Here is a 24,000-nt window from a genome sequence, read left to right as displayed (position 1 = left end):
AAGGATTCCAAAGTTATTACTTTTGCAAAATTTGGCCTCGTCAAGGTACAACATTTAGTGGGAAATCCACGATTTACTCTCTGCATTGTAAATGGTGAAGTCAACAACTGCAATCCACAGTATAAATGGACATGCTACAGGCATAAGATCCAGTTTACACTGCAGTGTACAGATGATTTCTTTAGCTCTCACCCACCCTGCTGTTACTGTAACGTGCCGCAGAGTCAGTCCCATGTAAACTACCCTAATACACACCCCAGCTGCTCGACCACATCTGCGAATAAGGGGGAGCTTCATGTCCATCACTGCCTGTGCCATCCGAGAAGGATTGCAGGTGGGGAGGAAAGGAGATGGGTAGGTCCTGGATCCACTGTCAGCTCAGCACTTGCTCTGAATACACGGATATTACTTACAACCACTCAGGCATATATAGATGGACACAGGATTGTAAGAACATTCATTTAATGTAACTTATTTACAGCTTGTAGAGTTTTGGACAGCCATAAAGATCATATTTCAGCTGAAGAGGAAAAATTTTAAAATAAAGGAAGGGTGAGGAAAAAAAAAAAAAAAAAAAAAAAAGGTTCTTCTGTAACAAAAACATGGTGCCATGTTCTACAAACTTCTTTCCATAGAAGAAAGTGCAGGGCTCTGGTAAAACATGAAACCGAGTTATCTTGTGTGGAAACCCATAGGGTGCTTACACAGTCCGTTATGGTTTTAACTTACAGTTGATCTCTGAAATACCGTGTAATACTGGAGCATGAAGAGATCAGGAGACAACTCAGTCACAAATCCACAATTTATAGGGCAAAAGAAGAGACATGGTCTCAAGGTATATACAGTTATTTACATCTTTACGATAGTGAAGTTTTCTCTTCATTCTTCTGCTCCGGTCTGGTGAAGACAAACAGAACATGGAGAAAATAAAGAAATCTGACGGAACATGCAAGGTCAGGAGCAGCGGCCCAAACTATCTTAGATAAGTCCTCTTCTTTTCTTGTAGTCCTCCAAGTTCAAAGATCTTCTTGGTGCTCCATCCTTGGCAGGGGGAGCTTTTGAGGAGATAGCGAGTGACTTGGATTCTATGATAAGAGCAGAAATTGCCTCTGTTAGACATTGCAGAACTATTATTTTATTCCTCTTTGAGGTCACCCTCTTGCAGAAAGTGGTGCTACAGATGCCTTGGAATATAAATGCCTTATAACCACTCTGCGTAGATCTAGTACAGTGCAGCTATCAGATTAGTTTGAGGGCCATTTTTGCGCCCCACTTCCTGCTCTCTACGTAACATGAAACGGCTAGGTATACCACTCATCCAAAGGCTGGGGCATGTCATCACTGCAAAATAGGGATTGGCCGAACTTCATGCCCAGCCATTTCCTGTTGAATCGGGGACAGTTGTAGGAAGTGGAGCACAGTGGCGGGGTATCGGCAACGGGAGTATAAGCAGATTTATTGGGGAGCACTTTGAATGTACTAAAAAAAGGACCCTTTAACGGTTGATATGGACTCAACAGCAAAGAACTCAAACCGAATGAGTGAATGAATTGGACTTACTCCTTAAAAGAAGAACTTTTAAAAAGCAAATTACCTGAACTGGGGACTTGTAGATCAATTTTTACATCAAAGTCATGTACTTTAAACAGGTCCTCCGACAGGTCACTGGTTGTTTTAGGGTTGCCGTCTTTATCTTTGCTTTGATTCTGGAAGGTAATGAATGAATTAAGAGGACATTAGGTAAAGTTTCTCCACCTAGTACAGATAGGACAAAGTGGAACCTAAGCACCAACATTCTTTGTCCTCTGACGATCCAGAGCTTCTGCCCTGGATCACATTTGTACACATTTAATGCAAAGCCAATTTCGACCATCCTTCTACTGTGTATGGGGTGTCATGACTCCAACCTCTCCCTCACAAATCAGACGTCAGAATGGCCAATTCTGTCCTCAGGGGAGACCAGCTACCACCACAGGTGTCTGCAAGTGACGCTCTCCTCCCTTCCCAATCACAACTGCATGCACATTCGTGTCCTGAGCTGGAATGTGTATGAAGGGGTTGGGTTGCAAACGAGCGTTTGTCTGACGGCTCTCTCAAATGTCTGATCAGCCTTAGTAGCATCATTCACTAGATTTCAAATATAAAGAAAGAATGTTTGGTTCTTACCGTTGCTATATCTTTTGCAGTTTCCAAGTTTCCAGTCGATCCATACTTGGCATTCAACTGAGCAATGATGGCCGCCTGTACCGCTGGGTCCCTGGACTGGAAATTCAGAAGTCAACAGGTTAATAAGTCAACATCCTCTGAAACCTGTACAAAACTTCACAAGGATCCCCTGCTAGTTCCTGACCTGTGAGCACAACCCTTCAATGCCCCACAAGCTCTCATTACAAGCTTCAAACATGACAGAACATATGGAGTTCAAGTCCTGAGGAAGATCAGAGAAGGCAGCGACTCTGTTGGAACACTTACATTCGATACCATAGTAGGTTTGCATTGCCTCCTGGTGAAGGGATCCATCTGCTGCTGCTTCATGCTCTGACTTTCAGCCTGTAAAAGGATTTTACAGATCCATCAGCAACATGCAACACTTACATTAATGTGGCCCCTATGGGTCTTTACATTTGAGAGGTTCTGCAAGATCAATGAGGAATTTTAAATAAAGGTCCTATAAAATGGCCCAAAAACTTTACTGCGGACCCAATTACAACCTAATAGACATCATTTCAAGGACCCCCCCAGTACATCGTTTAGCCACCATGGACCAGATCACGCAAGTAATCTTTACGATGTGAACTCACCACTAAGGCTTTCTCAGATTCCACAATGTTCCACTCTCTGTTCCTCTGATTAATGTAGCTGAAAATAGCAGGAAGATGCGATTAACAAGTTACAAAATGAAGGATATATATGAAATATACCCGGCTTAGTGTTCAGCAGATCAACCTGTCCACAAGGACAGGGATACATTGCCAGACCAAGTCCTACATAGCAGAAGTCACTCTTCAGGTGGCTATCCACTATGACCAGGAGAGACAACCCGTTACTGGCTGCTGTGAGCAACAGACAGATTTCCTGTCCCCACTGCATTAAATGAAAAACCTCTTCTCCTCATACCTAATGGCAGAAATATTCTTTGTCCTCTGACGATCCAGAGCTTCAGCTCTTTCCTCCAATTCATTCAGCTGGTCTTGGATCTGTTTTGCTCGCTCCTGCTCTCCAGATTCCTCGGCCATGGCCTAAAATGACAGTAGTAGTGAATACTTTTGTACGCTGAAGACAGAAATTCAAACTTATGAAGAATGCTGAAGCTTCATGGTGGGAAGTCCTCCATAATGAATGAAATCACAAGATCTTAAAAGTTAACTGCATGGTCAAAAAAGTAGATATTGCAAAGTGACATACCAAAAGGTTTTGATTGGTGGGGTCAGAGTGCCGAGACCTGCGCCCATGGCTAAAACTAGGAGCTAGAAGTGCTCAGATGTCTCACCTTGCTGTTGAAGGCAGACTGGAGAGGCGCTAATAGACCTTCTCTATTGGTCTATCTCATACACTTCGCTAGTACTGTACTAAGCTGCGGTTTTTCTGCACGAAAAAAAATAAAAAAATAGTCTAGTCTATTCCGCACTGTGTGCATGTGGCCTAAGTAGTTAGGAGGTGAGAAGAGGACCTGAGCTGCAGTCACCTGCCAGACCTCAAGTTCGCCTCTTTGTATTTGCGACAATGTTGTGCCGTGTTAAAAAGGCCTTAAAAACAGTGATTTATACCTTATCTTTCAGAAGCTGGGTCTTTTTCATGGCATAATTAGAGGGAGCTTTCCTGAACCGTTCCTTTTCTTTTACAATCTACAGTACGGAGAACAGAAGAAAGGGTTAGCCAGAATTTTTTTTAAAAACCTATGCTGGAGGAAAAACTCAGTTTTCTCCCAACCACTTGGTATGGCCACATGGTCAGGTTTCTTTATGCAGCAAAAAACTAAAAAAACACAATGAGTTTGGGGAGGGGGGGTCAGGGAAATGGGATTTTTCGCATCTGTCCTTGCTCTCCTTTTATGATCCACTCCTGATTTTAACTTTTAAAAACTGCATCAGGAAACCTGGCCGTGTGACTATCCTTATGGTACCCAGTAGTGTTGAGCGAACTTGCTTTTTGGCAGGTTCGAGTACGGGTTCTGGGTTTAAGTGAATTACATAATGGATTCAGTTCTCACGGAATCTATCACGTAATTCAATGCCGAAAGCCCTTAGAGGTATTCCGTTTTGCATGCAGTCATAATACAAGTGTATGTCCAGCAGGACGGAACCCTCGGAGCTGGCCATACCGGCACTAAATTACGTGTGCGATTCCGTGAGAACAGAATACATAACGTAATTCACTTAAAACCCAGGATCGCTCAACTCTACTACCCAGGAACGTAACCCCCCAGAACCGATTAAATGATTGATTAGTGGTTAGTCATTCACTACATACAACTTACCTCTTCAATGTCCTGGTCATTGAACTTGTAGTTCATGGCTTCTTTAATAGTTACCTCTTTTTTGTTAATCTCGTCCAATGTGGGGAGCTGCATGCTCGCTGAGAACATCTACAACACACAGGTTTAGGTTTAATTAACCTTTAGAAGCCCAGATTAATGAGGTGGTAAAACCAATTAGAACTAGATAGTGTCATCTAGCCCAATGTCCATAGAAACAGGACTATAAAGCAGGATTGTGTAAAGCGAACATTTCCCCCCCCCCCCCAAAAAAACCCCATAAAACTCACGGCTTCCTTCCACTTCATGAACTTCGCTTTCTGTAAACTCCTGGTTGGACACAAATTCTAAGCGAAATACTCTCTGGTCACTGCCATGTCTAAACTGCAATGAAAGTGGATGAAAAGGAGAATTTGTTTGTTTTTGTACTGATATTGGGCATGGAGATCCTTACAATACACACATCTGGAGAAGGGTTACCTGAGCTGCAGACCTTTGTTTGTCCTCGTGCCTCCCAACTGGTAAACTTTTGCAGTTTCTACTACGCCAGTAATTTCGGCTACCTGAAAAAAACAAAACAAAGGACTTGCGCAATTAAACACCATACAGAATGCATGTATTTTAATTTCCCTGGGCTCTCTTGGGGAACCAGTCAGCGTGAAGGAACCAGGACAAGAGCCCTCATGAGGATTCTAACGGGCCAACATAGCTTGGGGCAACTACTCTTACAAAACATGGGCCCCCACGGAGCAGGAATCTGGTGGGTGCCGGTTCACCTACGGGCCGAATATTAAAAGGGTTTGTCCCATTAGAACAATTTTTTCCCCATCCACCAGACAGGGGATAAATGTCTGATCAGCAGTGGTCTGACAGCTGCGGCCCTCAGCAATCACTGGAACTTGGGCCTGTGCCTCCCCTGCTTGAATGGGTCTATTCAACTTTTTTGGGGACTGCCAGAGAAAGCCAAGCTCTTGTTCCCCTTTTTGAATGGCGTGGTGGACACCCATTCAACTGCCAACGATAGCGAGTACATGAACCCCAGTTATCGTGATCGGCAAGGGCCCCCCACTGATCCAGACACATCCCCTATCCTGTTGTAATGGGACAACTCCTTTAAAGATTCTGTTCAAGGTAACATTTTCCATAGCCCATCCACACTTACTCTGTACACAGGCTTGCTGTTATGATTGCCGATACCGATCCGTACAAAGCAACCGGACACGGTCTTGGCGAAAAAGGGCATGTGGCACCAACGCTCCAGCTTATGACGCGACAGGCGAACTTTATTAAGTTCTTCCGGCAACGAAACAGGCAGAGACTTTGGTGGAATTTCTTCTGCTCTGTGGAAAATTAAAGAAAGGAAATGCTTAAAATTTAGAATTTCTACTCCTATCATCTTTCAGTCATGGATGTTGCGGTGGCTAAAACACTCATAGCCCAGAATCTTAGCTTTCAAATACTACCATGCTCAATTAGTTAGACGCAATATTGGGGCACAGCTCTCTATTGAAGCTGTGCAGCTACATGAAAAGTCTTGGAGAACATTCATCACAATAAAAACAAAATAAAGAAAAAGAAAAACACATGGACTGTCAGGGGAACTAATCCTTCACAGTCAACAAACATCTAAATTGAAGAGTTTTGGTCTAATCAGTTCTACTTTCATCAGATCTGATACCTCCCGATAAGGTGCTCAATTACTGTGATGTCCATTATTTATGGCTTGACTTGAAAACTTACTCCATCTCTTCATCAGACGAGGAAGACGATCTAGAAGAACGATCACTCTTCTCACTAGACTTCTCATCTTCCTCCTCCTCTTCATCGTCAGAGTACACTTCACTTGTCTTTAGAGGTTGCTTTCGAGCAATAAGCTCAGCTACAAAAATACAGAAAAAAATAATCCATTTAGCCAAGGGCAAAAAACACCCTGCAAAATTACAAATTTTTATTTTTAAAAAAAATTGTGTGTAGGTCTCAAACAAGGGAAATAAAATAGGACGTCAATATACATTTACATAACTTGTCGGATATAAAAAAAACTGAGCAGCAAAAACAACATTGATTTAGACAAGAAAAAAAAATAAAAATTTAGAGAAGTCATACCAGTCTTATTCTTTCTCTTTTCACGCTCTGCTCGCAGCTCCTCCATAGCTTGGGACTTCTTGTCCAATTTCTCATCTCTCTTAGAGCGTCTCTCCTTGTTATGGGAAGTAACCTATATCACAAAGAAAAAAATAAATAATGTATAGATAAAAATAAAAAGGAACCTTAAAGAGGTCTTCTGGGAACACAATATTGATGACCTATCCTTAGGACAGGTCATCAATATCTGATCGGTGGGGACCTGACTCCCAACACCTCCGCTCATCAGCTGCTTGAAGAGCCACAGCACCGTGCATTTTGCAGCCCAGGCCCATTCATATGAATGGGACTGAGCTGCACTTGGGCTATGCGACTGATGAATGTGACATCACTGGGCTTGGAGGAGGCCATGGCCTCCCTAAACAGCTGGTCGATAGGGGTGCCAGGAGTAAGATCTCCACCGATCAGATACTGATGAGCTATTTGATAGATCATTAATGTTCCATTTCTGGAAAACCACTTGAATGTTCATTGCAAGGGTTGTCCATCACCTCCATTGATCACGACTATGGGAGACTCCATTATTCTGGTTCCTCCTCACCAGTGAAGTGGAGTTTGAGCATGCAAGCTGCTTCTCCATAGCACTCTAGGAGTTCTGTGCACCAAGGTCAATATAACATCCTAAGGCATGATCTGCCCAACCACCCATAGCCTGCAGTAGTAAATGGTTAGTGATGACCAAACATAATAATGAAGCGTCTCCTGCTTATATGGATTTAAGTCTCTAACTGGAAATGCAGCCAGAAGTACCTTTTGCATTTCCCCTTTGAGGAGCTATAAAGGATTGTTTACTGCTTACGTCTTGTGGATAGATCATTTGTACCTGAGCCTGAGTTTCCAGGATCTGGGTTTGTTTCTTCTTTTCTTGCTCCTCATCGTGCTTTTTCTTTTTCTCTTTCTTTTCCTTGCGCTTTGCAGTTTTGAGCTTTTTCTTAATCTCAAACCTACAACATAGAAGTAAAGTGTTTGTGAGAGACTGCTTGCTGGTCTAGTCTCCCCAATGTATAGCTGATTGGCGATCTTGAGGCCATCAATAGCTAGAACCCAGAAAGTGTCATGCCCCTCAAGCTCCTCATCATGGTGGCCATGCAGAGAGGACTTAGCTATTCTGTAACTGGTGATTGAAGTCATTTCTGGGAAAACCCTTATGGCCACAGTAAGCTTTGTTGGAACCAACCCTTGTCTTGTGGACCTCTGCTGAGCGCATGACACATACATTGGGAAGAAGCTGTGACATTGCGATAGAATAGTATAAAGCATACCGTCTTTTAAGCACTTCTCGCTTCTCAATCCGATTAAATAACTCTTGCTCTCGTTCCTTCTCTGTCATCTGCTCCAAGCGAGCCCTGTCTTCTTCATCACCCATAAGGTCATCTCCATATCCATCACAAAACTCCTCTTCCTCCGAAGAGGAGTCCGAATCAGAGCTTGAGGAAGAACTGTTGCTATCAGAGTCTGAAACTTCACCTGGGAATGGAATTTTGCCATATATAAGCTACAATCCATGCCCTCAGACACAAATCCCACAGAAGGACATCTTATAGTTTTGTTTTGTTTTTAATTAAAGGATTTTCCAGGAATTCACACTGAGGAGCTATCCTTAGAGGGTTTCATGCCCTAATGTATGAACATCCTGCAGCTCCTTGTACAGTGGGTCAGCCACATTTGAGTGTCCCTCTGATCACACACAAATACGGTAATCTGTTTTAAGAATAGGCCATACGTGTATATTCCTCTAAAATTACCGATAAAGCACCACTTAGCTGAACAGAAATGGAAGGCATTTCATTTCAAAGTATCAAATTACTCCGTTTATACAGCGTACTAAGCTTACTACTCACCTTCTTCAGGTGCAGAACTCTCTCCCGAGCTGTCCTTTCCAGAGCTGCCAGAAGAGGCGCCTTTGCTAGCAGTCTTCTTCACGGAGACCTTCTTGTCCAGTCCTTTTCCAGGCTTTATTTTTTTCTTGTTTTTAACTCCTCCAACCGTCCACTAAAGAAAACATACAAATGAGATTAAAAAAAATAAATCACAAGAACATTTAAAAAGTATCTGGACTTGCCAAAAACATTTGATTTATCATACCGACATATCAAAGATTTTGATTGGTGGAAGTTCACAAAAACTAGGTGTAAGACCTCATTCACATCTCTGTTAGGAGATCGGCAAACTGTTCCAGCACAGAGCAGCCTACTGGATCCTAGAACGGAGCCAACAAAGAGAAGGAGAGAGGACCACGCAAGGGGAGCCGCCCTCCATTCATTTCTACAAAACAGACTTCTATTGAGAACGTCTCCTGCAGCAAGGAAACAGCTTGATGTGAGCACTTTCTCTCTCCTCGTTTTAGCGACCAGTGGTGGACTCAGCACTGAAACCCACCACCGATCAAGACTTAATAAGTCTATAACTTCAGTGACCTGTTTAAAGCCAACAAATGTCAGGTGGCCAGGATGGGGACTCTTTAAGGAGTTTCCAGGAATTTGATATTGACCCTATCCCTCAGGGTAGGTCACCAACATCAGATCAGGTGCTATCCTTTGATCAGCTTTTGGAAGAGGCTGCAGCGCTCCCTGGGTGTTTAGACCTCTTCCTAGGCCACCGTTTGTCGGTCACGTGGACCAGGCGCAGCTCGGTTCCATTTAGGGGTTGATGCTGTGTTAGGGAACCTGTTAGGAGGCCACAGTGCTCACCAGAGCTTCGGTGAACACAGCAGCCTCTCTAATCACCTGATCAGTGGGGGTGCTGGGAGTTGGACCCCTTCAATCTGATATGCCGTCCTGAGTATAGGTGATCAATATCAAAATTCTTGGCTAACTCCTTTAAGAGGTGAAAAACCCAAGTCTACGCTCAATGAGGGAATAGACTGAAGCAAAAAGGATAACAAAAACAAAGCAAGGCTGAAATATCTACCCATCAACCTATGCGTTTGAGCACCAGGCCTTCTTCAGGCCAAGCTTGACTGGTCCAAGGAGGACCTGCAGCCGATTTATTGGAAATTCCCCAATACATAAGGTAAAAGCCTGAAGAGGTGTGAACACATGGGATTACTGCACCAAACCAGTACTTACCTCATCATCACTGTCTGAGGTCTCGGAGTCTGAGGTGGCCACGGGTTTGCTCGCGGGTTGCTCCTTCTCCTCAGAATCACTCCTCTTGCGCTTCGCAAGGGAAAGCAGCTCCTAAAAGGGCAGCAATAATGGAAGTGGATGAGATTTTTTTTTTTTTATTATATTGTAATATTGAGCACGTATCTGCAATTTACACCTTAAGAGGGGTCGTCCACCTAAGGACAAGGGTTAAGTGCATAATATTAGTAATACTCGCAGGGCAAATTTATTTTACAGGGTAAATAACAATTTATTAACCCACTAGGTAATTTATGATTTTTTTTTTTTCCTTTGTCCTATTTTTATTGTCCTATTCCAAGAGCTATAATGTTTTTATTTTTCCTTCTATGCGGCCGTATGAGGCCTTGCTTTTTGTGGGACAATAGTTTTTAAATGGCAACATTTTGGGGTGCACATAAAATTACAGATTCATTTTATTAACTCTTTCAAGTGGGATGGGAAAACACACCAATACCGAGTCTTTACTTTATAAAGTTTGTGGCTTTTGTTTTTCGGCATACACAACTATTCTCTGGGGCAGTACAATTACAGCGATACTAAATAGATTTTTTTTACGGTTTACTACTTTGTCACAATAAACAACAACAAAAAAAAAAAATGTTTTTTGCATTACCACATCCTAAAACGCGCAACTTATTTTTTTCAAATTTTTCTTTCTATAGAGCTGTGTGAGGGCTTGATATTTGCAGAATGACTTGTACTTTTCATTTGCATCATGTCGGGGTACATAACGCTCCTTGATTGCTTTTTATTCCTTTTTTGGTGGCGAATAAGCAAAACACAAGAAATCTGGCATTCACCATTTAGGACTAATTATGTGTTAATTGCATAGTGCGGGTATTTATGGGCGCGACAGTACCAAATGTGGAAGAGAATTTAATTTTGCTACTTTTTTTTTTAGAATTTTTTTACAATCTGCTAATCCCAAAAGAGGACTCTGACAGGCAATCTTCTGATCGCTTCTATAATACACTGTACTGATTATGCAGTACTGTGCATTATACAGTCAGTGGGACACTGCGCCTCTGGCATGCAATGCAAGCAGACCTTGGGGGCCTTCTTTAGTGGCCCTTGTCTGCCATGCGAAGACATCAGCACCCGCAATTTAATTATAAGATAAGTTTTCATATAAGATGCCTTTATTGTCACTGTACAATACAATGTAATACAATGTACAATACAATGAAATGTTGTTTGGTGCAATCCTAGATGCCATGGATGGAGGACAAAGAATTAACAGGAGTACCAGGGACCGACAGAGGGACCACCTCCTTCTAAACCGCAGTCGATATTGACAGCAGCATCTAAGGAATTAAACAGCCCGGATGAGCGCTTCTGGCGATCTGGACCGTTAGAGCAGAAGCCTCATGTGAGAGCCGAGCTCCTACTCTCCGCTGCATGGATCAGACTAGGCTGCCACATAGTGCTGGTGACCACCATAAAAAGGGTGCACTGGTAGTCATTAAGGAGTTAAACTTAAAGGGATTTCCAATCAAAATACTGATCAGATAGGTCATCCTTGTCTGCTTGGCGGGGGTCGGAGATTGGTACCCCAAACAATGACGAGAACAAAGCGACCCTCAAACTGCCAACACTTTAACCCAGCCCTTCATTGGAGGAGTAGCGACCAGCCCCCCGAACTTCTCCGAAAGAACAGCAGAAGGGTCAGAAGCGGCATTGTCCTGGGATTATTGGGTCTTGGGGGGGATCTGTATATATACACAGGCTGTGACCCCTCAGCACACAGCGCCTCCCTGTGGATGAACAGATAAATAGCAGGCAGGTCTAGGGGAGATCTGTATATATATATATATACAGGCAGCGCCTCCCTGTGGATGAACAGATGAATAGCAGGCAGGTCTTGGGGAGATCTGTATATTTACACAGGCTGCGCCTCCCTGTGGATGAACAGATGAATAGCAGGCAGGTCTTGGGGAGATCTGTATATATACACAGGCAGCGCCTCCCTGTGGATGAACAGATGAATAGCAGGCAGGTCTAGGGGAGATCTGTGTATATATACACAGGCTGTGACCCCTCAGCACACAGCACCTCCCTGTGGATGAATAGCAGGCAGGTCTAGGGGAGATCTGTATATATACAGGCAGCGCCTCCCTGTGGATGAACAGATGAACAGCAGGCAGGTCTAGGGGAGATCTGTATATATACACAGGCAGCGCCTCCCTGTGGATGAATAGCAGGCAGGTCTTGGGGAGATCTGTATATACACAGGCAGCGCCTCCCTGTGGATGAATAGCAGGCAGGTCTTGGGGAGATCTGTATATATACAGGCAGCGCCTCCCTGTGGATGAACAGATGAACAGCAGGCAGGTCTAGGGGAGATCTGTGTATATATACACAGGCTGTGACCCCTCAGCACACAGCACCTCCCTGTGGATGAATAGCAGGCAGGTCTAGGGGAGATCTGTATATATACAGGCAGCGCCTCCCTGTGGATGAACAGATGAATAGCAGGCAGGTCTTGGGGAGATCTGTATATATACAGGCAGCGCCTCCCTGTGGATGAACAGATGAACAGCAGGCAGGTCTTGGGGAGATCTGTATATACACAGGAATGGAATCCCCCACCAGCCAGGAATGAGTGAGGCCGTTGCTATTCATGCCATTGCCCTCCATTCCTCTCTATACACAGAGCAGACTCTTCCCCAGCCAGCAGGACACCCGACGACAGACATAAAGGGTCGGGCTGGATTGTGCCCGGGCCCGGGAGAAGGTCGGAGCAGAGGGATCCTGTAGATTCCGCCACTCACCTGATCCAGGTTGTCATCGCTACCGCTATCATCGGAGTCCGAGTCGATCACCACCCGGTTCCTCCGATTCTTCCGCTTCTTCACCATGACTGCAGCACGGCCGCAGCGCCGGAACCTACAAAATGTATGCGCATGCGTACGAGTCCACCGACAGGTCCCGCCCCTTGATATTGTGACGCCAGAGCGTGCAAACGGAGCCCGAAGTGGGCGCGGCTTGGCGTCACGTGGGGTTTTGGTATGAAAGCGAGGGCAAAGCACGCCAGAGGCGCAGTCCAGTGTGTAGATCTGTAGAGTAGACCGTATTAGCAGAGCAGGGTGCAGTGGTGATCCGTCAGTATCAAATTCCCGGCTGCGCTAATGTGACCGAATAAGACAGGAGCAATCGAGCTACGAGCTTCGTTTCTGACTGGGCGGGAATGAGCTGCCATCTGCTGGCCGGAGTCTAGCATTACATGCTTGAGTTGAAGTTTACGCCTTCGGCCCTCTGCTGCCGGTCGCGCAGGGATGACGTCACCCGTGCGACCTGTGCTCTCCTCAGCCTTGTTCATAGGACGGTAAGGACATGTGGGGAATTGTAATTGGGTTTAAATATTTCCTATGTTACTGGGACTGATTCTTGCTCTTGTGTGTGTTATGTACTTGCAATTAAATGAGTGCACGTTTTCATGGAAAAGTTTTTTATTTTTTAAGCATGCTTCAGGTGTGAGCCTTATGAAAACCACAGTCAAATCCGTTTAGGTCACAGAGAATTCCTAGCGGCTGCTGAAGTGACTGGCGGTCTGTATTATGGAGCGGCAGCGTGTTAGTGGCTTATAGAGGGGGTTCTGGGGTGATTTAGGCATCTGGACACCTCTGAGGCCAGTCATTGGCTTCTGCGGTCATGTGACCTGCATCAAACCTGGACGTCATTGCGTGGAGATCTGGGAGCAGCAGAGCTGTCGGGGGTCAAATAAGTATGATTACCACGGTGGTCTCTCAGCCAGCGGGACCTTTGGAGAAATCAATTTTCACCAGGTCCCCGCAGTTTGGTTTTGGCTGCCCTCACCTGTCAACTTCCCTGCCGAGGACAGGGTCACGTGCCAGTGACCTCAGCAGTGTCTCCACTTGATTGACAGGGCTAGACATCAGCATGCTGAGGGCAGAGCTGTATGCTAACATGCACACGTCATATACTACTACTTAATATAGCCTTACCATGTTGAAAATAGAGGTTTTCTATGCTTAGAAAGCTAATACATTACTGGTTTATTCACGGGCAGCACAATATTTGATTATAAAGATACCGGTAATGGGCATTAGTTTTGTAAGTATAGAAAACCACTCTTCTAAATAATGATAGGGCCGTACACTGTAGGTAAGTGGTCAGCCTTGCATGTGGATATCCCAGGTTCATATCTCAGGAGAGACTTCTAGATTTTTATTCTCCCTCATTTATCTAATAATAAAAGGCTATAGCCTTACTATATTGATTTTTCTATGCTTAGAAAGCTAATACATATTGTGTGTAAATTCATAGGCACACTATATGATTATTAAGACATAAATAATATGTTAACTTTTTAAGTATAGAACATCTATTCTCAATATAGTAAGGTGATAGCCTTTTATTATGGGTTAAATGAGGGAGAGAAAAAAAATACTAACTGAAGAAAAAAAATGTAGATTTCTGTCCTGGAATATCTACATACAAAGCTGACCACTTACTGCCAGGCTAGAGCCTTATCACATTGAGAATAGTGGTTTTCTATACTTAGAAAGCTAATACATAATACTTGTGTCTTAAAAATAATAATAATAATTTATGCCTGTGAATAGATCAGTAATATTCATTAGCTTTCTAAGCATGGTAAACCTCTATTCTCAACATGGTAAGGCTATAGTAATTAGTATGCATTCATCCCTATGTATAGTGATTGCAGTTTGATCGTAGGGACTGCTAAATGAAATGTCTAGGTCTAACCCTCGGCTAGTTCTCCTAGAGACCAGCTCCTCATGAGACCCTTCATGGCCAGCTGACACTGTTCAGTTTTGTTTCAGGAAAGGTGACACATTTCTGTACTAGAATGTCGTTCTTATGTATCTTACTTTTCTTCTTATTCTTAGTGCATGGGGTTCGCTGGACATCCAGGAGCCAAGTGATGGTAATGAGCAGCAATGGCTTTGACACTTCGAATGAACAGAGGACTCAACCTATGCAAGAATTATCAATGGATGAAAAGCCGTTCTCCTGCCTTCTGTCCCACCTCCCACCATCCAGTGTTATACAGCAGCAGTTACCGAAGACCTGGTCTTCCTCCAGATAATACACCTTTTTGGAAGAAAACATGATTTTAGCGTTAAAAATGGCATTACGCGTTTTAAGAAACAATTTGGACTTCTGATGAAAGAAGGGGCGGATCACCTTAGAGGGCCGGAGGGTAAGCCATTGAGGGAAAACCTCTTGGAGCAGACAAGAGTGGTATGGGAGTTCAGGCAGCCAGAAGATCTGCAGAAGTGGGTGGTGTCATCAGATGCGGAGATTGGCGGCAAAAGCCAGGCCTTCCTGAAACTTGGTAACAACAACCAGACGACCCTGTTTTATGGGGTCCTTAATAATGAAGTTCCTCGTGATGGCGAAACAAAATACAGCGGGTATTGCACCTTAAGATCCAAGGCTCCAAAGGTTTGTTCAATTTCTGTTTAAAGGGGTGGTTTTATTTATTTTTTATCTGTCCACTAAAGGTATTTTTTGGGGATCATCATGTTGATCACTTATTTAATATGAGATTGGCGGTAGTGCGATTCCTGTGACCCCCATGATCAGCTGTGTGGGCACTTAGGCCTCTTCCTAGGCCATGTGACAGTCACGTTAGTTTGTCACGTGCCCTAGGCACTGTGCTTGGCGAGCAGCGAGGAGGCTGCAGCGCTCACCAGAGAACCGCGGTCCCCTCAAACAGCTGATCAGCGTGGGGCTTAGGACTCGGACCCCCACCAATCTCATATAAATGGCCTATCCTGAGGATAGGTCATCAATCTAATAATCCCGAAAAACCTCTTTAATCGACCCTTGCTGCCCACATTGCACACTTTGGAAACTACACTTGTTATGATGGTGGTGCATCATGTGACTCATCGTCTAAGCCTAGTGTACAAGCTATCACTGGTGACATTCCATTTTGGGATGTGTAGCTCTTTAAAGGGGAACGTCCATGTAATCTGTGACAAGCAAGAGAGTTGGGCTAGGCAGGAGTAGGGTTGGACGATATCAAAAATATTCCCACGATAACGATATTAAGAAATTTATCGCGATAACGATATATATCGCGATAAATGCCCATTTAGAAAAAAAAACACTTAGGGCCACAAGAAGACGTTACACTGTATGGGGGCGGCCACAAGGGGACGTTACACTGTATGGGGGCGGCCACAAGGGGACGTTGCACTGTATGGGGGCGGCCACAAGGGGACGTTGCACTGTATGGGGGCGGCCACAAGGGGACGTTGCACTGTATGGGGGCGGCAACAAGGGGACGTTGCACGTATGGGGGCGGCCACAAGGGGACGTTGCACTGTATGGGGGCGGCCACAAGGGGACGTTGCACTGTATGGGGGCGGCCACAAGGGGACGTTGCACTGTATGGGGGCGGCCACAAGGGGACGTTGCACTGTATGGGGGCGGCCACAAGGGGACGTTGCACTGTATGGGGGCGGCCACAAGGGGACGTTGCACTGTATGGGGGCGGCCACAAGGGGACGTTGCACTGTATGGGGGCGGCCACAAGGGGACGTTGCACTGTATGGGGGCGGCCACAAGGGGACGTTGCACTGTATGGGGGCGGCCACAAGGGGACGTTGCACTGTATGGGGGCGGCCACAAGGGGACGTTGCACTGTATGGGGGCGGCCACAAGGGGACGTTGCACTGTATGGGGGCGGCCACAAGGGGACGTTGCACTGTATGGGGGCGGCCACAAGGGGACGTTGCACTGTATGGGGGCGGCCACAAAGGAGGAGACCCAGCGTTTGGTGATGTCCATGGGTTCCAGACTTCGGGCAGTCATCGCCTGCAAAGGATTCTCTACAAAGTATTTAAAATGAACATTTTATTTGTGGTAATGGTAATGTGTCCGATTACTTTTGAGCCCCTGAAATGAGGAGACTGTAGAAAAATGGTTGCAATTCCTCAACGTTTCACAGGATATTTTTGTTCAACCCCTAGAATTAAACCTGAAAGTCTACACTTCCGTTGCAACGCCGTTGTTTCATTTCAAGCCCAATGTGGTGGCATGCAGAGCCCAAATCGTGAAGATTGGGTTACTGTCCAAATATTTGTGGCCCTGACTGTACAGTGAGAAGAAATGACACACAGGTGGAGTCTAGGTGGCTTTTGAAGGCAGTGGGTCACACTGCATTTTATTTAGGAGTTGAATACAAATGCACACCACACTTTCCAGGTTTTACATTATTATTTGTTTTTTTAGAAAAACGTATCCTTTTCTTTTCACGTCACGCATACTTGCTACGTTCTGTTGGTCTATCACATGGAAAGGCAACCTTCGGCACTCTGGCTTTTGTGAAACTACAACTCCCAGCATGCACACTTTTTCTGCTGTTCTTGTGACTCCCGTAGAAGTGAATGGAGGATTCTGGGAGTTGCCGTTTCAGAACAGCTGGAGGCTGCCGATCCCTGGTCTATCACATGCAATCCCAATAAAATGCGTTTATGTTTGTGGGTGTAACATAAAATAAGTGGCAAAGTTAAAGTGGTATGAAAACTTTTTCAAGGCACCGTCAATAAGGTATCCTTCTACTCAGCAGGATCAGTTCTACCAGGCACTATGCCTTGTTCAGTAGGGTTGATCCTGATGACATAGGCTTTTTAAAAAGATAGTCAGAAAAAAATAGAACGTAATAACAGACAGAAACTATCGGGGGGAAGCTGTAATTTTTTGAAAGTGCATCCATTCCAGCGCCACAAATACAGAAGTAATGACTTTCAGTTCACTCGACCACTGAGGCAAATGATTGACGGCAGTGGACATATGGCTGCAGACGTCATCACTGCGTTGGATTGGTGGGATATTTTTTTTTCCCCCTTTTCTCTTTTACATCCTTTCCTTTTCATTTGTCCAGTGATTTGTCATTCAGTATCTTGAGCCCTTACTTGATTTCATTAATATCGCCTCCTGCTCCCTACAGACGGTCTATAAAGATGTAAGATGTGGGTGTCGTACTGTGCCGCTTCTGTCCCTCATAGATAGGTTTGTCTGTTACAGGGAGCCTTCAATCGCAAGTTGTCTTATGACTGGTCCAACTTTAACATGCTGCATTTGAGGGTCCGGGGAGACGGACGGCCTTGGATGGTGAACATCCAGTCTGAAACCTATTTTACTGGCCAGTGGGATGACTTATACAACTATTTTCTATACACTCGCGGTGGTCCGTACTGGCAGGACATAAAGGTAAAGGTATTTTTCTTAAAAATGCTCTCGTTCCCTTGAATTTGTCCTCTGTAAAGTCCATTTAACGGAGAAAGGTCTGGCTTGGGTTCTGTTCACTTCCCGTTATTTTAAAGGGGTTGTGCAGCGCTACAATATTGATGACCGATCCTCAGGACAGGTCATTAATATCAGACCGGCGGGAGTCCTAATCCGGGCATATCCTGTGGATAGGTCATCAGCATTGTATCGCTGGTGCGTGGAGAGGGTACGTCGGGCACATCCATTGGCTCCATTCAGCCAGGACACTCTCTCGACTGGTAATACTTCAAACATCTAAAAAACGGAGATGTGAACTGAGCTTTATCTTTATATCAAACAAATTAGGTTCCAGTAAGACATTATTTTTATCATATTCATGAATATACAATCCTCTGATCGCCCATATAATACACTGCAATAATTCTATATTTCTGTGTAGTTGTAGCAAGGCGGTTACAGTAAAACTGACGTGTCCGGCCAAAGGATATTGTATTTCATAATTTAGGTTCATGGAAAATATTAATAAGTAAGGGCTCTTTCACACCTGCGTTGTTTGTTCCGGCATAGAGTTCCGTCGTCGGGGCTCTATGCCGGAAAAATCCGGATCAGGATTATCCCAATGCATTCTGAATGGAGTGAAATCCGTTCAGGATGCATCAGGATGTCTTCAGTTCAGGACCGGAACGTTTTTTGGCCGGAGAAAATACCGCAGCATGCTGCGCTTTTTGCTCCGGCCGAAAATCCTGAACACTTGCCGCAAGGCCGGATCTGAAATTAATGCCCATTGAAAGGCATTAATCTGGATCCGGACTTAAGCTAAACGTCGTTTCGGCGCATTGCTTTTTCTGAATGGTTACCATGGCTGCCGGGACGCTAAAGTCCTGGCAGCCATGGTAAAGTGTAGTGGGGAGCTGGGGAGCAGCATACTTACCGTCCGTGCGGCTCCCGGGGCGCTCCAGAGTGACGTCAGGGCGCCCCATGCGCATGGATGACATGATCGCATTGAGCGCTCTGATGTAATTCTGGAGCGCCCCAGGAGCCACACTGACTGTAAGTATACTGCTCCCTCGCTCCCCACTACTACTTTGGCAACCAGGATTTTAATAGCGTCCTGGCTGCCATAGTAACACTGAACGCATTTTGAAGACGGATCAGTCTTCAGATGCTTTCAGTTCACTTGCGGTGTTACGGATCCGGCGGGCACGTCCGGCAAATGGAGTACACGCCGGATCCGGACAACGCAAGTGTGAAAGAGCCCTAAGAAGCTGACTTGGACAAACTTACTGTTTTGGCCTCCTCTTGACAAGTGAGGTTCAATATAGATAAATGTGAAGTTATGCACTTGGGGGCTAATAATCTGCATGCAGCATATGTCCGAGGGGGAGTAAACCTGGGAGAGTCACTGGTTGAGAAGGATCTGGATGTATTAGTAGATCATAGACTAAATAACAGCATACAATGCCAGTCAGCTTCGAGATGGATTTTTCTGTGACTGTTGCGTCGCAGTATGTTGCAGTGCGACACCATAGACTGCCATTATAAAAATTGTTGCGCGACCTATTGTCGTCGTGTAGACCTAGCCTTAAACCCCCTCAAAAAAACAAGGGGACACTCCCTACTAGGGATCGACCGATATTGATTTTTTAGGTCCGATACTGATAATTTGTGAACTTTTAGGCCGATAATTTATACCGATATTATGTGAATTTTCATTTTTGAAAAAAAAAAAAATAATCCTGCTGAAAATGAATGTTTATTGTTAATGTGTATTTTTTTTTTTTTTTTGTAAATCTTTCTTTTTCATTTATACTTAATATATTTTTTTTTTTACTAACTTTTAGCCCCCTTAGGGACTAGAACCCTTGTCCTATTCACCCTGATAGAGATCTATCAGGGTGAATAGGAGCTCACACTGTCCCTGCTGCTCTGTGCTTTGTGCACACAGCAGCATGGAGCTTACTATGGCAGCCAGGGCTTCAGTAGCGTCCTGGCTGCCATGGTAACCGATCGGAGCCCCAGCATTACACTGTTGGGGATCCGATCGGAGGAGGAGGGATCCTGTGGCCACTGCCACCAACGATCAATAGGGGGGGGGGGGGCGCGCGCAATGCGCCACCAATGTTAGTTAATACTGGGGTTGGGGCGGGCGCACTGCGCCACCAATGTTGTTAATACTGGGGTGGGGGCCGCGGGCGCACTGCGCCACCAATGAAAATAAATCTCATTCATTCATATACAGGAGGCGGGAGCTGGCTGCAGAATGACATAGCCGGCTCCCGACCTCTATGAGCTGTAGCTGCGATCCGCGGCACCGGAGGGGTTAACTACCGTAGATCGCAGCTACAGCTCAGAGGTCGGGAGCCGGCTGTGTGATCCTGCAGCTCCCGCCTCCTGTTCAATTTGAATAAATGAGTAAGTTAACATCATTGGTGGCGCAGTGGCCATAGCTCCTCCCCTCCTTGTTCCCTGTTCTCCCATTGGCTGCAGCGGCAGCACAGGGGGAGGAGACACTGCTTCCTTCTCCCCTGTGCTGCAGAGGGAACACGGAGAGCGCTGTCAGCAGCGCGATCTGTGTTCCCGATTTGTTATCGGAATATCGGCAAAATAAATGCTGATACCGATAACAGTTAAAATCCTCAATATCGGCTGATATCGGTCGATCCCCACTCCCTACGTCTGGAGAAACAAAGATTGTCATAAGAGGCGACAAGCATTCTTTACAGTAAGGACTGAGAATCTCTGGAATAGTCGTAGGAGCCGGTCACAGAAAATATAGCAGATGGCTTCAAAAAAGGTTTAGACTTATTACAAAATAACATTGAGGCTTATGACAATGTATAGAAATCTTGTCCTACACACCCTTTGCCTTTTGACTCAACGCCTTTCTAAAAGGAAGATGGACATTGATCCAGGGATTTGTTTTCCCCCTCAGTTTTTATTTTTTCTGGGCGCCGCTCCGTTCACCCACTGTGCCCCATTACTGTCTCCTGCTCCATATGCCAATTACTATCAGAGCAATGGGGAGGAGACTTCAGCTTCTCTAGTGGGCGTTCCTTCTCCCTGGCTGTAGCGCTGTCCAATCAGCAGCGCAGGGAGAAGGAACGCCTACTAGAGAAGCTGATGTCTCCTCCCCATTGCTCCGATAGTAATTAGCATATGGAGCAGGAGAGGAGACAGTAATGGGGCACGGCGGGCGAACGGAGCGGCGCCCAGGACTAATAGTAAGTGCAGGGACATCTCTGGGCCTAATACTTATACTACTTTATATGGGTCCAGACTTTAACGCATAATACAGGAGGCAGGTGCCGGCAGCAGAATCGCATAGCCGACACCCTGCCTCTGACAGGAAGCTGCGATCAGCGGCAGTTAACCCCTCAGGTGCCGCACCTGAGGGGTTAACTGCCGCTGATCTGCCAGTACCCGCCTCCTGTATTAAGGGGTAATTATCATTGGTGGCACAGTACCCCACCCCCCCAGTATTAAAATCATTGGTGGCAGTGGCCACAGGGTCCCCTCCTCTCCCCTCATTGGTGGCAGTGGCAGCTTCTGATCGGAGCCCCAGCTGTGTAATCCTGGGGCTCCAATCAGTTACCATGGCAGCCAGGACACTCCTGAAGTCCTGGCTGCCATGGTAACATCCCTGATGCTGTGTGCACAGAGCAGCAGAGAGAGTGTGAAGTCCTATTCACCCTGATAAAGATCTATCAGGGTGAATAGGACAAGAGATCAAAAAAATCCCAGGTTCTGGCCCCTAAGGGGGAAATGGATATTAAATAAAAAGTGTAAAAATAACACACCAGAATATTAAGTATGAATCACCCCCTTTCCCAATTTCACATATAAAATGTATAAAACAATAAATAAACATATCGCCACGTCAGAAAAGTCCAAACTATTAAAATATTTAAAAAAAAATCTATGCGGTGAACGCCGGAACAGAAAATAAATAACCCCCGTAATACCCATTATAATCTCCCCAGTATTAAAAATTCCCCCTATTTTGACTCAGTATTAAAATGCCTCTATAATGGCCCAGTATTGGAAAAAATGCCCTCAATGCTTGCTATAGTGCCCCATATTAATAATGCCTCCAGACCCCATAGTGCCCTTTATGTGCCTATTCCACATGACTCTCTGGGCAGGTCATGGGCGTCTTCCAGCTGTGTCCTGAGGCACTTTCCATAATGTAATCACTTTGTGACCTCCAGCCCTTTTACTGCATCATAGGCTTTAGGCCTAGTAGAAACCAGGCAGAACCTTCAGCACTCTGTACTAGTGCACCGCTGGTCACAAGCATGTGGCCTTGCTAAAATAGCACTTATTTTAACGATAAAGGGACCTGTCTCCGTATTCTGCTCTCCCTAGGCTTTAACCTTTTTTCTTATTTTTGGAACTTTTTCAGATTCCCTTGTCAAAGTTCTTTTTGACAAGCCGAGGAAGAATTCAAGACGGTCAGTACCCACTGTGGCCAGATAAGGTGTGTATACAAAGCACAGTACACATTTTATATTTATTTGGGGCAGGCCCAGTGTCAATACCCAAGGGGGCAAACCGGTTAGACCCCTTTACACAGGCCAAGGGAGGTGAAAGCTGCACTTACAGCAGAGATGATGGCTGCATTGTATGAAGAGGGTTGCTACGGCTATTACCCGTCCTCAAAGAGTTTCTCCGCAGCACATCGTACGGTTTACGCAGGGAGATCTGCTGCACAGAAACCATTTTTGTGCCCCCCATCAATGATAGGGTCACTCGATTAACAAGTGTTTGGCACACTATTACACAGAGCAATTATCAGGAAGGAGTGTTCCTAGGAATGCTCCTTCCCAATAATTGCCTAGATCGGTCTGTGTAAAGGGGCCTTTACTGCAGGACGCTGGTTCCCCAGATTACTAGTGACAGACGACTGTGACCTTTAAGCCAAGGACCCAGATACAGCTGGAGCTACTGGGTGGGCATACATTGGGGGTTGTCCCATGAAACATATTTTGTAGTTTTCAAACCAGCACCTGGATCTGAATACTTTTGTAATTGCATGTAATTACAAATTTACTATGGTCACAGAGTTATTGAATAAAATTTCTGAACAGCGCCACCTGCAATTTATTTATTTTTTCATATTTCTCGGTCCACCTTTCAGATGTGGACGCACATGCTCAGTTCTATCCTTCAACTGCTTCCTGTAACAGGAAGGACATACCTCCTTTTTAGCTCCTACTACTAATGGGGGAAAAAATTAAATGAAAAAAACTGACGACATCGTATAGTATGACAATCTCTTTCTAACAAAGCTAGAACCAGCCCTGTACCTCACATGGACCCAGAGATCTCCCCATTCATTGCTCTGCTAGATTTATATCAAGCTGACAGCTCAGGGGAGTGTCTTTTCTGCTGCAGCTCAGGGGGGTGTCTTTTCTGCTGCAGCTCAGGGGGCGTGTCCATGTTCTCCCTATCACAGCTCAGGGGAGTGTCTTTCCTGCTGCAGCTCAGGGGACGTGTCTCAGCTCTCACCATCACAGCTCAGGAGGCAGTTTAGAATGAAACGGAGCATGTGGGGCCATCTCAGTGAGCAGGACAAAGAAATAAGAAAAAGAACAAACAGCAGGTGGCGCTGTACATATACATTTTATTGAATGCTAAATGTTTAATGACACACAATTACAAAAGTATTCAGATCCAGGAGCTGGTTTGAAAGTTGTAGAATATTTTTTTATGGGACAACCCCCTTAAATAGAAATATACCTTTTTACATGCATCCCTCCCTCTCATTTTGTTCCAGATTACTACCCTTGGATTTACACTTGCGGACAGAGCAGATGGACCATTTCATCTTGAGATCGATTTCATTGGATTATGTAGAGATCTGGCACATACAGAAGAGTTTGCATATGAATTATACAAAACCACGCCAATATAAGCGATAGTGTACGATTGGTATAAATAAGGATTAAACCATTCTCTTTCCCTTTATTGTGGAGTGCTTTTTAACTGTTTTTATAATGAGTTGTAAATGACCTTGACAAGACT

The 24,000-nt window shown here is 45.0% G+C and overlaps 2 protein-coding genes across 2 annotated transcripts; one reads left to right on the top strand and one right to left on the bottom strand.

Moving 5' to 3' along the window:
- Nucleotides 1-445: 445 nt before the first annotated feature.
- Nucleotides 446-12,708, bottom strand: RTF1 (RTF1 homolog, Paf1/RNA polymerase II complex component). Its single transcript, XM_044272826.1, is given in 19 exon segments — nucleotides 446-1,085; nucleotides 1,595-1,706; nucleotides 2,167-2,262; nucleotides 2,473-2,550; nucleotides 2,802-2,859; nucleotides 3,118-3,239; nucleotides 3,768-3,845; nucleotides 4,478-4,585; nucleotides 4,765-4,785; nucleotides 4,787-4,853; nucleotides 4,955-5,037; nucleotides 5,637-5,814; nucleotides 6,215-6,353; nucleotides 6,581-6,692; nucleotides 7,443-7,563; nucleotides 7,882-8,086; nucleotides 8,461-8,611; nucleotides 9,688-9,798; nucleotides 12,519-12,708. Coding segments are annotated over 19 exon segments (2,034 nt in total). The 5' UTR covers nucleotides 12,606-12,708; the 3' UTR covers nucleotides 446-978.
- A 115-nt stretch (nucleotides 12,709-12,823) lies between these two features.
- NDUFAF1 (NADH:ubiquinone oxidoreductase complex assembly factor 1) lies at nucleotides 12,824-23,943 on the top strand. Its single transcript, XM_044272830.1, is given in 6 exon segments — nucleotides 12,824-13,072; nucleotides 14,622-14,843; nucleotides 14,845-15,180; nucleotides 17,773-17,958; nucleotides 22,379-22,453; nucleotides 23,753-23,943. Coding segments are annotated over 5 exon segments (906 nt in total). The 5' UTR covers nucleotides 12,824-13,072; nucleotides 14,622-14,672; the 3' UTR covers nucleotides 23,891-23,943.
- The last annotated feature ends 57 nt before the right edge of the window (nucleotides 23,944-24,000 follow it).

Source organism: Bufo gargarizans, chromosome 11 (genome assembly GCF_014858855.1).
Source record: "Bufo gargarizans isolate SCDJY-AF-19 chromosome 11, ASM1485885v1, whole genome shotgun sequence".
In the NCBI taxonomy this organism is placed as follows: Eukaryota; Metazoa; Chordata; class Amphibia; order Anura; family Bufonidae; genus Bufo; species Bufo gargarizans.
Note: the sequence above shows the minus strand (reverse complement) of the source record. Positions and strands in the feature narration are given on the sequence as shown.